At 39.8% G+C, this 15,552-nt stretch overlaps 1 protein-coding gene across 3 annotated transcripts in view; it reads right to left on the bottom strand.

The window, feature by feature from the left end:
- Positions 1 to 15,552, bottom strand: part of CXADR (CXADR Ig-like cell adhesion molecule) — a 53,643-nt gene that overhangs the window by 19,064 nt on the left and 19,027 nt on the right. For all 3 annotated transcript variants that reach the window (XM_039253764.1, XM_039253765.1, XM_039253763.1), the window contains exons 2-6: positions 12,802 to 12,968; positions 7,251 to 7,455; positions 2,471 to 2,626; positions 1,250 to 1,372; positions 568 to 706 (exon numbers count right to left, since the gene is read on the bottom strand). In XM_039253764.1, coding sequence (XP_039109695.1) covers positions 568 to 706; positions 1,250 to 1,372; positions 2,471 to 2,626; positions 7,251 to 7,455; positions 12,802 to 12,968 — 790 coding nt within the window. The remainder of the gene's footprint in view (positions 1 to 567; positions 707 to 1,249; positions 1,373 to 2,470; positions 2,627 to 7,250; positions 7,456 to 12,801; positions 12,969 to 15,552) is intronic.

Below are 15,552 nucleotides of genomic sequence, written 5' to 3' on the forward strand. Positions count from 1 at the left end.
AGAGAGGGAGGGAGAGAAAGAAAAAGAAAAATACAAGTGCCAGTCCCCATGCTAGACCTATCAAAATGTCAATTTATTTCTTAGATGTTATTTAGGTCATATGTTATCATTTTTTAAAGTTCTATAATACAATGTGCACTTCTAGTTAAGATCTATTGGTTTAAAATGTTAAAAAATAAAATAAAATCACATTACCAACAGTTCTATAAACTACCTATGTCACTTGATACTATCAGGTCTTTCTTTTCAAACCTCACTATATGCTCCATTTTGAAAATTTCATGCCTGTACTTTATTAGGAGAAGGTAGACAGTCTTGAGAAAAGTATTTTGCAGCAGCCCTTACAACAGGACTCAAAACTGGGGCAGAAGGCAGGACACAATGGAGGTTGGCGGATTCTGCACACTTAAAATTGAAAGTAAAAGCCTTCAAATGTATTGAGGGGAAGAGCTACAGCTTTTACCCAGTTCTTACAGTGGTCAATGCTTCAGATGGTTAAGAGAACTCATGTTTTGGAGACCGAATAAACCTAGTTTATATCACTGAACTCTTGTGTCACTTAATTACCTGATATCATGATGAACTTCCTTTTCATATTTTTCTTCTCTGCGCTTTTTACGACAGCAAAAGACGATAAAGCCAATGAGCACAAGAGCAAGCAAAGTCCCTACAACAGCTCCTGCAATTGTCCCAGCTCTGTTTGAAGCTAGAAAAATGTTAATAAGAAAATAATTAATAGTAACAAAAATCTATATCTAGTCATGTTGAAGGTAAGGATACACACTGACAGACTGAATTCACTGCATATATTAACTTTAAGAGACAAATTAATTAGGTTTTGGTCCAGTGGGAAAATCCACTATTAAGAACTTTCTTCTGAACTGTATAATCTATTTCAAGCATAAAAATTATAAAACTAGACTAAAAGATTTTAATATGCACAGCTATCTTGGTGGGCATATAAGACTATTCTATATAGCTTGTACTTATAATGGCAAAATATGGTCCAAGAGTCGATTTGACAACTCTTACCTTCTTAATGTCATTACAATAATGAAAATTTTATTAATACAGTGTTTTTTTTTTCCTTTCTATAACTTAGAATAGCTAATAACTGAGCCACAGAGTGCTCTGCTAAACGCTGGCATCCCCTTGCCCTCAGTACACACTTGCTGACAGAACCAAAGGAAGCTGTATAAAAGAGCACGGAAACAAACGTCATCACAAGAGACAAAAAGAGGGTACTTACGAGGAACAACATCCAGGCGCAGGAGGCATTGATCAGAGCCCACTCTGTTTGTGACCGTACAGCTGTACATCCCAGAATATTCAGTGGTGGCATTTCTTACAGATATAACAGGTAAAGTCATTTCTATGGGGGGAAAAAGAGGGAGGGGGGTGTGGCAAACCCATTTTTACAATACTGTATTGCTAAATTTTTAGTAAAAGCAAACCTTTATGAAGCTTGACAATCCAGGTAAAAGTGAGACAAACTGAACCTGGAAGTAGAATAAATTGCCAGGGAGACATGTGCATGTTTCCAGAATGCAAACACAGTTGACTCTTGGACAAGGGGGCAGGGGTGTTAAGCACTCTGATCCACTGCACAGTTGAACTTCTGACTCCTCCAAAATGTTAACTACAATTAGCCTACTCTTGACTGGAAGCCCGACAGTAACATAACAGTCGGTTAACACTTGTTTTCTAGGTTACCTGTACTATATACTGTATCCTTACAATAAATAAAATTTCCTAAGAAAATCATAAGGAAAATTCATTTACAATACTCTACTGTAAAAAAGAAATCCACATATAAATGGATCCACACAGTTCAAACCTATGTTGTCCAAGGACCAACTGTAATTGTCCCCCCAGTTCATTTGTATCACAAGTGACAGTAACCATGACTCCCTTAACCCAGTACAGCTGAAGCAGAGCCACAATGATTATAAAAAGTACTGGGGTACCTGCTTGACTCAGTTGGCAGAGCATGCAACTCTTTATCTCAGGGTACTGAGTGGTCAATGATCTCAGGGTACTGAGTTCAAGTTAGTTAAGCGTCCAACTCTTGATTTCAGTTCAGGTCATGATCGCACAGTTCATTAGATCGAGCCCCGCCCTGCATAGGGCTCTGCACTGACAGTGCAGATCCTGCTTAGTATTCTCTCTCTCCCTCTCTGCCCTTTCCCTGGCTCGTACTCTCTCTCTCTCTCTCAAAATAAACAAACATATACACACTCATTAAACAAACTAATAATAATATCCTACAAAGTGTTCACTGTAAAAATATTTTCATTAACATTATATGCCTCTTAAGTTGTCATTATAAAACAATAAATAATTCTAATGGAATCCTGAATGTTCTGTACAGAAAAGGGAAGGTATCTGGAAATTAAGAAATACACATACATACACACACGCCCCTACCAAACTTAAGTACAAATCATACAAACCGTAAAATCAACAGTACCTGCTAACAATGAGGCGGGCAGTTTCTCTGAGTTGGACAATTTTTGCCATTGGTATTGTAATGGAAGTGAACCTTCTTTTGGTTCACATTTTAGTTTAAAGTCACTTCCAATTTCTTCTGATCCATCAACATAACATCTTGTACCTGAAGGCTTAACTGAGAAAAGAAGAAATTGTAACCTCATACAAAAGTAAAGAATTTATGTTTACAAGGACTAAACACACAGCATGTCGCAGAACCACGACTCATGTTCATGTGGTCCTGAGTTCAGAGCTGACAAGACTGAAAGACTGTAAGAGATTATCAACACCACTTTACTCAGCTTTCTCCAACACAGAGCAGGCAAGAATGAGCTCAGGCATCCCGAGTGGTAGCTCTGTGGCCCTCCTTTCCGAGGGGCACATCTGAAAAAAGAAAGGACAGTGTGAACTGTACCCACTTCAGAGTCAAGGAAGCTTCTGCCTCCCTCCATTCCTTACCTGTTCTTCAGTGCTGTGTGACAGGTAGGTAGCCCCCTGGGAGAATCTGCCATGTCATCTCTCTCTCAGTGCTGCTACCTCAACAATCAGGGGGTTTATAATACATAATGCTGATAATAGGGGCAAATGTGCTTAGCAAAGCCAGAACCAATTAACACTCTGCATTAACCCCTAACCATCCAGAGACCAGTGTTCTAAAAAGGTGAACCTGAGGTTATATTCCAGGTCTCTCTGGGTAACCATTTAGCACAGCTGCTAAACCCATTACTTTCAACTCACTCCAAACACTGGATTAACACCTTGGATTTCATATTCATCTGTTGAACTTTACTAACGCGCAATATACATAAAATAAAATAAACAGAACTGAATCTTGTGGAATGATCATATTTAAAGAAATACATTCATTAAGAACAGCTCCAATCCTCTCCTAGGCAAGTTCCTTCATGTTGAGATCTCATGCCACAACCCTGGCCCCAGGCAGCCACTCATCAGATTCTATCATACTATAGATTCATTCTGCTTCTTCTAGAATCATATAATGGAATAGTACATATTTACCTTTTGTCTTGCTCCTTTTATTCACTGTAAGACTTTTGAGACTGATCCATATTGTACATCTCAACAGTTCATTCTTTTAAAGTGCTGACCTATATTCTTTTGATGGACTATAAGGTATTTGCTTATCCATTCTTCTTCTAATGAACACTGTTCCAGTTTTAGGGCCAGTGCTAAAATTCAAACAGCTAAACGGAACAGGAGAAGCGTCTGTTCCATCAGGGTGACTGCCCCATAAGAAGACACTATGAGGAGCCATAGGAGGCCACTGGGCAAGAGAGGAGGGATTATGAAAGATTCTGAGGTCTGAGAGAAGTATGTTCCTGTTCTGAACCAGATGCTGTTTCTGAGGCAGGATTAGGAAGAGCAAGGATTAAACTGGAGACGAGGGCCATTTAGCAATGGAGTGCCCCAGGAAAAGAGAAGTAGGGCACAGTGAGGACATCACTCGGGAGGTCACAGTGGTCTCCAATTTACTCCTGCCCCACAACCTTGGGAGGAACTGAGTTCCCCAAGAACTCTGCAGCTGGCTTTTATCCGCATCTGTCTTCCCAGCCTGATAAACAGCAGGATCATTTTTTTTGTTGTTTTTTTCTTTCAGCCTGAACTTCTTTTTATTCTTTCAGTCCTGGATGGGCATTTATTCTTTCACTACTATTAAATGTAAATGGGTTATACAGTTTTATGTTATTATAAATGCTGCCTGAATACTACGTGAGTATCAATACATGTTTTCTTTTTTCTTGATAATTTCTGGGTCATATATGGTAAATGCATGTTTAACTCAGTAAGAAACAAGCCAACTATTTTCCAAAGTTGGCCAACAGGATTGATGGAGGACATCTGTAACCAAAGTTGTCAATCATGATCTCACTTCACACACTTCTTGATAATCCTTAAATCTGATTTGATTTGATTTTTCTGACAGATATTAAAGCAATGTTTTGTACACCAAGTATCTATTGGTACCCACTATTCTAACCCTAATCTTCTTTTCTCCTGAAAATATCCCTTTCCCATAAACCAACATATCCAAAAATGGGCAGTTACTTAAAGTGGTTGCTAAGGAAATTCAATGTCCCACAGAACTTGAGAGCCATACTCTACAACAGAATAAGACTTTACCAACACTGGCTTCTGGGTGTCACTCTGGAGTGGCCCACCTACTTTCCATTGGGAGGAGAAAGTGCCAAGTCTTTTAGGTGCCTACCCCAACCACTATACCACTGAAAGAGAGTTCTTAATTCAGGCACTTGGCTGTACTGAAAGAAAGATAAAGAAACACAAAGGAATGCAGATAAAGTCTTATATTCTAATGTTTCTTTGGCCTGGGGTTCCAAGACACCTAGTCATTGTCCCCAGAACCTTTGCCTCCATGATCGTTAGCATAGCCAACAGTCCTTCTCAAGTAAAGGTACATGTCCATCACCTTGCACTTGGGCAGTGTCTTAAGGTCTAGCAGTGCTTACTCCACATGTACTGCATCATCATCCCTCCATGTTAGTGGCCTACATCAGTCTACAGGAAGAACACTCTAAATCCCTATAAGGGACAGGGTATAATTTATCATCACATCATTCATCCAGGAAACCTATTTTTGCTTGGTTCAAAATACCCTGCTTTCTGGGCTCAGATCTAGTTTGTGGTGACATGGCTAAACACAAGAAGTCGGAATTTTTGGTAAATATGGGAAATAAGCCAGCACACCAAGTATACTTGCTCCTTCTGCGGCAAAACCAAGATGAAAGGGCGAGCTATAGGGACCAGGCACTGTGGTTCCCACGTGGAAATGGTAGCCAGGGATAAATGGACCTACAACACCACTTCTGCCATCACAGAAAGTTGTGTCATGACAAGACTAAAGGACTTCAAAGACTAGGAGACCAGGGGTGCCTGGGTGGCTCAGTCAGCTGAGGGTCCAAGTCTTGATTTTGGCTTAGGTAATAATCATGGTTCATGAGTTCAAGCCCCACATCAGGCTATGCATGGATAGCATGAAGCCTGCTTGGGATTCTATTTCCCTCCCTCTCTGCCCCTCCCCCGCTCACATGTTCCCTTTCTCTCTCAAAAATAAACAAAGGAAGTCAGGAACTTAGTCAGGAACTGCAAATGCAATGCAGAACCTGGTCCGATGGGAACATACACACACTCACACACACTGTGCTTATTCACAGTGGAAATGCATGCCAACAACATTCTTCCTGGTATACCTGGACCCCACCTCAGGGTCCACAATAAATAATTCTGATAACAGGTATAGTCTGACTGGTACACCACAGACCAGTTAAAATTCCATATATATCTTAACACAGTGCTTCCTGGAAAGCAGTGTTAAAACAAGATACACAGAGTTATAATCCTAAATATACCTGGGTTTGGGATAAAAGTTCAGACAAATTATTAAATTTCTACCTGCTTTCACATTTATGAAAAAGAAAGGTAATTCCATGTTTACTACATGTAGACAAAGAAAGCTAGAATTTCCAACATTACCTTAGGAAACATTTTGAACTAGTGCCATTTAGAATGAAGTGCCTTTTACCAGGGCTCCTGTGTGTCCACTCAACAATGTGGCCAGTGGAAGACCTCTAAACCAACCAAAACACCCCTGAAGTTGCCACTGGAGTGCATAAAACTCCACATTCCAGTTCCTAGTCTCCACTTACTCGGATATTCATTCCTTAGAAAAGAGTGATATTCTAAATGAGTCTAAAATCCAACACATCACGTTTCCATCTTGCCCCCTCACTGATCAGTTCTCCAAAACAGAAGGAACAAGGATGTGATTAGTTATTTCCAGGGGTATCCTAGGCAGTTCTACCAATCCAAAATTCCTACACAAAGTGAGCCTCCACGTGTAACCCAAACCAGGAGACCTAAGGTCACAAAAAAAAGGGAATTCCTGTCACAAAACAGAGCTAGACAGTTGTGTTTTTCTACATGGTAGTTATTGTACTTCTGTGTAAAGTCTACCACAATAAGACTTTAGAAGTGTATTTATGAACAATAACCTTTCAGTTTCTTAATTTGAAGGAATTAAGAGTGTTTGTGCACAACCACAGAATCTGGAGAAGAATAAACATTGCAGTCTTCAACAGTTTACTTACCTCCTTCTTAACTATCATGAAGATGACAATAAGAAATCCTAGTGATAACCTATCTAATCCCTTTACTTTTAGGGTGAAAAACAGTGATGCTTAGCGAGGTTAAATGGTTATCTGATGTGTAAGGACCTTATCCCAACCTTCCACTATATTTCATCTTCTCTGTTCTCAATACTCCAAATACTCATAGAAATCTCATTTATTGAGTTATATAGTTTGAAAAACACTTAAAGTGCCCATAACAAGCACTTCTGAACTGAATGGAAAAGGGTAGAGATTTAAGGATAATTAAATCCTTTTATGTTTAAAAAAAAAGTAGGCTGAGGCCCAGGAAATGAAGAGATTCTATTTTAATCTCAAGGCAAATCTGAGAATAATACAAAACAACAACAACATCAAAACAACTGGGTCTCCTAATGCCTGGCTTAGGGTTCTTTTTTCCTATCACAAAACTCCTTCATTTACCTTTAAACTCTTCTATGAATTTCACAAAGAACCTGGTCTTATTTTTTTTTAATCCAAAAAGTATGCTAGCTTTATGTTTTATGTTATTTGAGGACATTTGAACTCCTTCAAATGCTCCTATAGAACCAGGTTGTCCTACTCTGTTAACAAGTACCATCAATACAAATAACTTACCAAGAACTGTCAGTTGAATCTTCTTATTTCCAACACCAGGAGCTTTTTTCACTTTGCATTGATATGTGCCAATATCTGACAACTGTAAATTTGTTACATTTATTGATGCATCGCCAGATTTGAGATCATTACTTGTAAAATGGACTCGTCCTTTCAGATCTTGATAGTAGTCATCATATATTTTGTCTCCAGAATATAAAATAATCTGAAAATAAAACCAAAATAAGATGGGGGAAAAATAAATAAGCAAACCAACCATCTGTCTCATTACAGGAGCTCTGGATACGCCATGGTACTTTCTGTAAATCCGAAAAAAGAATAAAAACACAGTATTATCAGGAAACTTACAATTACTCAAATCACATTAAAACAACAGATCATGGAGTGCCTGGCTGGCTCAGTCAGTGGAATATGTGACTGTTGATTTCAGGGTTGGAAGTTCAAGCCCCATGGTGGGTGTAGAGATCACTTAAAATGGTTAAGCGTCAGACTTTGACTCAGGTCATATATCTCATGGGCTGTGAGTTCAAGTCCTGCGTCGGGCTCTATGCTGACAGCTCAGAACCTAGAACCTGCTTCGCATTCTGTGTCTTCCTCTCTCTGTACCTCCCCAACTAATACTCTGTCTCTCCGAAAATAAATTAACGTTAAAAAATAAAAATAAAATCTTTAAAAAAAAAGAAAACAGAGAGCGATATGATCTTGAATATGGGCACACACTTTCATTTAAAAGGGAGAGACCAGGAGTTGCTCAGCAGTGGACCTGAGGAAGCTGCTGGTGGCAAGAACAGCAGCTCCAAGGAAAAAAAGCCTCCAGAGGCTGTCCTGGGAAGCTGAGAATGGACATTTCCCAACCCATCCCTTATGTCCCAATAAAAACAAATTCACAAGACAAAATAAACAAATAAATAGGGAAATGATGACCCAACATCAGTAACACAGCTCTACATAACAGAGTGATTTAGTGAAGCTGGGCAAGAACACAGACGTGTGGATTCCTACACACTCTATTTTCCAGCTGTCTCAGAGGCTGCAGTATGTCACCCAAATGCATAAAATCAGGTAAAAGGCTTGCGATAATGTACCTGTTGTTTTGTGTGACAACAACAAAAAAAGATAACATTTTTTGCCTTAGAAGTCAGAGGCACTTGAGGGTTCTAGACTCTAAAAGATAAAGTCATAAAATAAACCTCTTGAGACACATGTGCTCTGGTTAACAGGACCTTTCAATGATTCTTTTGAGGCTGAGAGCAAAGACCCCTTTCTAATTCCACTGAGTTTTCTGAGTCATTGTTACAAGCTTTAACAGAAATAACTAAAGGCTAGATTTAGAGGGAAAATAAATTCTGTGTTAAACTTGGCTTGGAAGGCAATTACAAGTCATCTCTATCACCAAATCTAATATACTTTATAATTTTCACATTCGCTAATGAATCCATCATTCTGGTCATCTGAGACCCAACGGTCAAAGAGCAGCAGCACCAAACTCCAATAAAAATCAGAGAACATGACTAGAGTCTATATCTGACAAGTAACTTTCATCTGAGATGTTAACTATGGGCAGGATAATCAGAAATAGTGTCATGTGCAGGAATTTCTTGATGGCAGGGATTTGGGTTCTTTTCTGTATTATCACATCTCCTGTGTGATAGCCATTCTAACCCCACTCCTTACCCAATACATGTCTTAACTTATATATTAAATGTCTGCATCTAGGAAGCACTCAGTATCAGTTTGGTAAGTAAATAAAAGGCAGCAACTGAAAGGTCCACAGCTGACTTACTCTATAGACACAAGTCATTTCTGTCTTTGCTGCATCTACTTTTCATACTGACTTGTCAATATCAACACTGTGAACTCCTCAAATGAGGCTGTCCTATCTTTCTCTGCATTTAACTACTGACTCCTTTATTCAATCCCTCGTTTTGCTACAAACACACCTTAGTAATCCTTTGAGGAGAGTCTGACAAGGTGTCTTATTAGTTATTTTGTAAACTCTTAGTATTTTCCCATGAAAACAATAGTACAAATGGTGGTTATGAAATGGAGAACTAACATTTACCAGGCAATTTTGATTCCTCTTCACAACCCTGCCAGGGTGGTGCCACTGTCCACATTTAACCTTGAAGCTGAGGAAAGCAGTAGCACTCACAGTTCAATTTTTGCAAAGTCACAGGCAAGATACAAACCAGATCCATTTGACTTGGTACGCTTACTGACTTGGTACTGACATTTTTGTGTGACTTTAAGCTTACAAAATCCTTATGCATATGGTATTTTAGTGAATTATCACAATCCTGAGAGGTAAGTGTATTTGTTATTCCTATTTCACACACGAGGATAGAGGCTTATGAAACATGGGAGGCGGTACAGTACAGGAAAGTATAAAGAATAATAAAGCACAGGAGGGGAGTGAGAGAGAACAGAGTTCAAACCCCAACAGCTCTGTTGCTAGCTGTGTACTCCTGGGCATGTTCCTTCAAATCTCTGGGCATCCATTTCCTCTTCTTCACATGTATAATACTTCTCATTTAGGGTGTTATTTTAAGGCTTAAATAAGTATATATAATTAAAGAATATACAATATTGCCCAGCACATAGTAAGTGCATAGTCTGTGCATGGTAACTGTTTGTGGACTAAAATCACACAGGAAACAAGGATGGTAATTTCTCCAGTCCAGTGCCCTGCCGCAGTGACTACTTACTTTAACTAAATAATGGCTCAGCTAACATATAATGTAGCTGAAACTCTCTATCAGCATCCTCTTCTACATCAATTTTTTCCTATCCCTTTTACCTTTGGTTTGATTTTACTATGTTTTAGGTTGGAGGCTAGGTCTCTAGACCCAGAAATGGACACTTAAATCTAGTCTCTAGTCTCATACTTGTCTCAAAAGTCTGTAAGCAACAAAGCTGTGCCTCTCATTCAGTACAGAAGACCCTGGGCCCTCCTTCCACAAATGGACACACAAGGCTGACTACCAGGGTATACTGTGCTTCTTGGTCTCTACATGTAACTTGTCACACAGCTTCACATCTGAGTCCTAAGCCAGAAGCACTGAAGACCCACACTCTCCATTCATTCATCTAAACCACGGGAGTGGTCACGGGCTCTAAGGGGAGATGGCCTCTGCATTGGCCAGGGTGTAAGGAGTACGCAGAACCTTAGGTGGCAGCCTGTGTCCAGGGTGCTGGCACTGACATGGAAAGAGAGAAAGGGGAAAGCAGAGCAAGGCAGGAAGGTACAGGATATCTGGGCTGAGCAGACAAAATGAGTCAGGCTCTATTTTGCTTAGGGAGACAGAAGGAAGTTCCAGCAGCAGAATCAGGGCAGAGGTATGTCCTTGGAGGGGGTGGCCCAGTCATTCACAATCTGGGAAAGACATTCATTTCTTCCTTCACAAGTAAGTCATGCGAAAACTGCCTGAAACTGCTAAAAATAGTTAAGTATCTAACTGTACTGACTCAGCCATTAAATGGCTTAATAATCCCTTCTTTTATATGGACCATAAATAAAAATAAGTTTTCTCTTCCAAATGTATGTGTTACTATATTCCTCTAAATATTTACACTTGGTTTTCTCTCCCTGGTCTAATAAAATGTTTTTTAAAAAAATTAAATGTGTCCATGGGTGTCTAGCTGGCTTGCCAAGTAGAGTGTGAAACTCTTGATCTTGCCGTTGTGAGTTCAAATCCCATGTTGGATGCAGAGATTACTTTAAAAAAAAAAAAAAAAAAAACATAAAATCTTCAAAAAAATTTTAAATGAATAAAAAAAATTAAATGTGTCAGACAAAGCTAATATGCAACATTCTAAGTTAGGTGAAATATTTTGCTACTATTCAAAGGCAAAATATGATATATGTATTTGGAGATGAGATTATTGGGCAATTTCCCTCCTTTGTGCCACTTCTGGCTTTCTAGGTTTTCCACATTAGGCTCTTAATACTTTATAATTTAAAAAAACTTCTATAGGGGCACCTGGGTGGCTCAGTTGGTTAAGTGTCCAACATTGGCTCAGGTCATGATCTTGTAGTCCATGAGTTCAAGCCCCACGCCTGGCTCTGTGCTGACAGCTGAGAGCCTGGAGCCTGCTTCGGATTCTGTGTCTCCCTCTCTCTCTCTCTGCCCCTCCCCAACTCACACATATGTGTGCGCTCTCTCTCTCTCTCTTTCCCTCTCAAAAATAAACATTAAAAAATTTTTAGGGGCGCCTGGGTGGCTTAGTCGGTTAAGCGTCCGACTTTCGCTTAGGTCGTGATCTCGCGGTTCGTGGGTTCGAGCCCCGCGTCGGGCTCTGTGCTGACAGCTCAGAGCCTGGAGCCTGCTTCAGATTCTGTGTCTCCCTCTCTCTCTGACCCTCCCCCGCTCACGCTGTATCTCTCTCTCTCTCTCTCTCTCTCAGAAATAAATTAAAAAATTTTTAGGGGCGCCTGGGTGGCTTAGTCGGTTAAGCGTCCGACTTTCGCTTAGGTCGTGATCTCGCGGTTCGTGGGTTCGAGCCCCGCGTCGGGCTCTGTGCTGACTGCCAGCTCAGAGCCTGGAGCCTGCTTCAGAGTCTGTGACTCCTTCTCTCTCTGACCCTCCCCTGCTCACGCTGTCTCTCTCTCTCTCTCCTAGAAATGAATAAAACATTTAAAAAAAATTTTTTTTCTTTAAATTTTTTTAAAAGAAAACTTCTGTAACAATATTTCCTTTTAATTTAAGATGAAATATTTTATAAACTGTTTTGGTCTGAAGACTTTGTTTTGCTAAGAAATTCATTGCACAGGATATTTAACTTGAAGAATACAGAAAACAGACTGTCATAACATGTACCTAAATTACACCATCACACACGGTGACTGTTATACAGGTAAGAGAATTCTTGTGTTAAAAACTGAATTCAAGGAGTGCCTGGGTGGCTCAGTCGGTTGAGCATCCAACTTCGGCTCAGGTCATGATCTCATGGCTCAGCTTGTGAGTTTGCCCCAAGTCGGACTCTGTGCTGACAGCTCAGAGCCTGGAGCCTGCTTCAGATTCTGTGTCTCCCTCTATCTCTGGCCCTCCCCCTGCTTGTGCTCGGTCTCTCTCTCTCAAAATATAAACATTACACAAATTAAAAAATTAAAAACACTGAATTCTAAAAAGAATAAAAACAAAAAACAAAATACTGAATTCCAATCAATTCTTCACCAAGTCTAATTTCCTCACTATCCCCTAGCACATTGTGCATATTCCTGCCATGCATCATGCCTATTCCACAGGCTCCTCCCACCATGCCTTGGCTCACATTTCCAACTTCAGATTTTCAGAACATTCCTAAGTCCCTTCTCCCTTCCTTAAAGCATTCTCTATCGTACACCACTTGTTATTCATTGCACTCTATTACGCGTGTCCTCACTTTTCACCAGTGACTGTCTTCCTCCCCCATACCACAAGCCAGAGAAGTCTGGGGCTTTCTTCATAGCTCCCCCTATCCCCACCCCTGTCCGTGTGATCAACATAGTGATGGACACCTAAGACAAGTTCCACAGACTTCTACTGGCTGAACAAGCACTTAGCAAACTTACCACTTGATCCACCTTCTGATTATCAGCTGGTGACAACAGCCACTCGATGTCCAGTGGTCCCTGGTCTTCTGGACTGAGGGTAAATTTGCACGGCAAATAAGCAGTTTCCCCTTTGGCCTTTTCAATCATCTGATCAGGAGTAGTGATACTCAAACTGCTGGTGAAATCTGGAGAAAGAAACATGGACTAAGCACCTGCTGTTAGGCTGGTAGCATACCGAGCTGTTCAAGAGAACAGGCTGTGATTTGGGAAGAGAGTGAGGAGGTCCAAACACAGTGGTCCCCAGTTTTTAGTTTGTGCCTCTGTAGAAAGGGAGTGCCAATATTAATAGCATCTCATTTGATACAATTTCCTTTAAGAGCACTATGAATATCCCAACATTATGTGCCATACAAGTTTCTATTAGTAGAGAGTAGTCTATATCCAAGTAGATGTTTAAAACTGAATTTAACTACAGTCTCTAAAAGGTCAGTTATATCATACCAGCTCAGGGCTACGTTAATTCAACCTTGTCATAGTGTCATAGACACACTGGGAACTCTTGCTGCTGGGGCACATGCTAATGAATTTTGACATGTTTTCCACCAAGGCTTTTTTAATTCTTAATTTTTATTAAATTAGGGGTGCCTGGTTGGGTTAGTTGGTAGAGTGTATGCTCTTAATCTCATGAGTCGTGCTCCACAATGGGTCATGAGTTCAACCTCCACAATGGACATAAAGCTTATACAAAATAAATAAGTATTTATTCGGCTCAGTCACTTAAGCGTCCAATTCTTGGTTTCAGCTCAGGTCATGATCTCACAGTTCATGAGTGTGAGCCCCACACTGGGCTCCGCGCTGACAGTATGGAGCCTGCCTGGGGTTCTCTCTCTCCCTCTTTCTCTGCCCTTCCTCTACTCTGTCTCTCAAAATAAATAAACTTAAAAAAAAAAGTATGTACTTTTAAAATTACCAAATATTTGACCTTAATATTATCTTGAAGACTTTTCTTACTGTTTCTCTCTTCCTATTTCTCTTCTGAAAAATGTCTGTCATACTTATTATATTATTGTTAAAAAGACATCTTAAAATTCCATAAGTTATTCTGGAGTTTGTATTCTATAAAACTTTCACTTAGGTCACAGAAAATTAATGCTGAATGGCAGTATTTGAAAAGTATGTAAAAACCAAAATAAGATGTCCTGAGCCCCAAACAAAAATTCCAAGACTCATCTGAGTTTGTTAAAAGAAATGGCTTAAACCCACTGAATCTTTATTTTCTTTTGTTTACTTATTTTTGAGAGAGAGAGAGAGAGAGAGAGAGGTGTACAAATGGAGAAGGGGCGGAGACAGATGGCAACAGAAGATCTGAAGCAGGGTCTGTGAGAGCCTAATGCAGGGCTCAAACTCAGGAACCCTGAGATCATGACCTGAGCTGAAGTCAGATGCTTAAGCAACTGAGCCATCCAGGCACCTCCTAAACCCACTGAATCTTTGTAAGAAGTATACAAAAAGTCTCCTCTTTGCTGCAAAACTAGTATTACTTACATGCAAAAAAAAAAAAAAAATAGTAAAACTATAAGCAAAATAATAGTTTCTTGATGTATATTAGATAAAAAGTATAGAGTTTAATCAATTTACATTTTGTTTTTCAAGAGAAAAGCAGTTTTGTTCATATCAACTCACATATAAAATAGGTTTGTCCAATAGGTCTTATAAGATCAAAGTCTGAAAAGGCAACAATTTGATATGAAATGTAAATTTAATGTGTAAATAAACTATCACATAAAACTTATTTTAACTATTTACACTATAAAAGTTTGCATAGCACTATCTGCTTTCCTTGTGATAACCCAACATTTTCTTGCATATAAACTTCAAGTATCAATGTATACAGAACCAAAGTTTCAAATGGTCCTAACATTTGGTCTTCTCCATAACCCAACACTGACTTTCAGGGCTCAATGATGACCTGGAAGAGGTCCTAAGCACTGAGATTACGGTACATGGGACCTGCCTGTCTCCCCCTTCCTTCCCCTGCTGTGACGAACATATTAACGTTCTAGACCAAAATTAAGAATACGGGTGGCTGAGTGGTTCAATATCCAACTTAAACATCCAACTCTGGATCTCAGCTCAGGTCTTGATCTCAGGGTCATGAGTTAAGCCCAGCACTGGGCTCCATGTTGGGCATGGAGCCTACCTAAAAAAAAAGAATAAGTAAATTCAAGTCCTAAATCTCTATAATGATCATTTTGATGTTGTTTTCCAAATAATAAATTCCAACAGACCAAGCCAAAATAAATTAATTAAATTACTAGCCATCCCATGATGCTTTCCATTATTCCTCAAAGAGGCTTAATACATATCTACTGTCACCTGTAATAAAATGCTAATAAAGTTAAAGCTAATAGATTGAGAATGAAAGAAAAGCAGGGTTATATTCAAGCCATTTATATTCAAACACCATCCTAAGCTTTTAATCACATTTAAATGCATTCCTCAAAAAGCAGATTAAAACTGGATATGGACTCTGCTCCCTTAAGTCAGAGGCTGGCCTAACTCTGACCAGTGAGTGCTGCTGTGTGAGTTCTAAGGCAAGGCCTCGCAAGGCCCCGTTGCTCCCACTCTCACCCCCAGACCTCTGCCACCAAGTGACCAAACCACACAGGAGAGAACCGACGTGTTCAGCCAACAGCTGCAACCACTGGACGTGCAGCCACCTCAGAAAACCCAGCCCCAGTCTAGACCAGTTGTCTGCAGCCCTGTGAG

The sequence above is a fragment of the Hyaena hyaena genome, unplaced genomic scaffold (assembly GCF_003009895.1).
Source record: "Hyaena hyaena isolate Hyena2069 unplaced genomic scaffold, ASM300989v1 scaffold_461, whole genome shotgun sequence".
Classification (NCBI taxonomy): domain Eukaryota; kingdom Metazoa; phylum Chordata; class Mammalia; order Carnivora; family Hyaenidae; genus Hyaena; species Hyaena hyaena.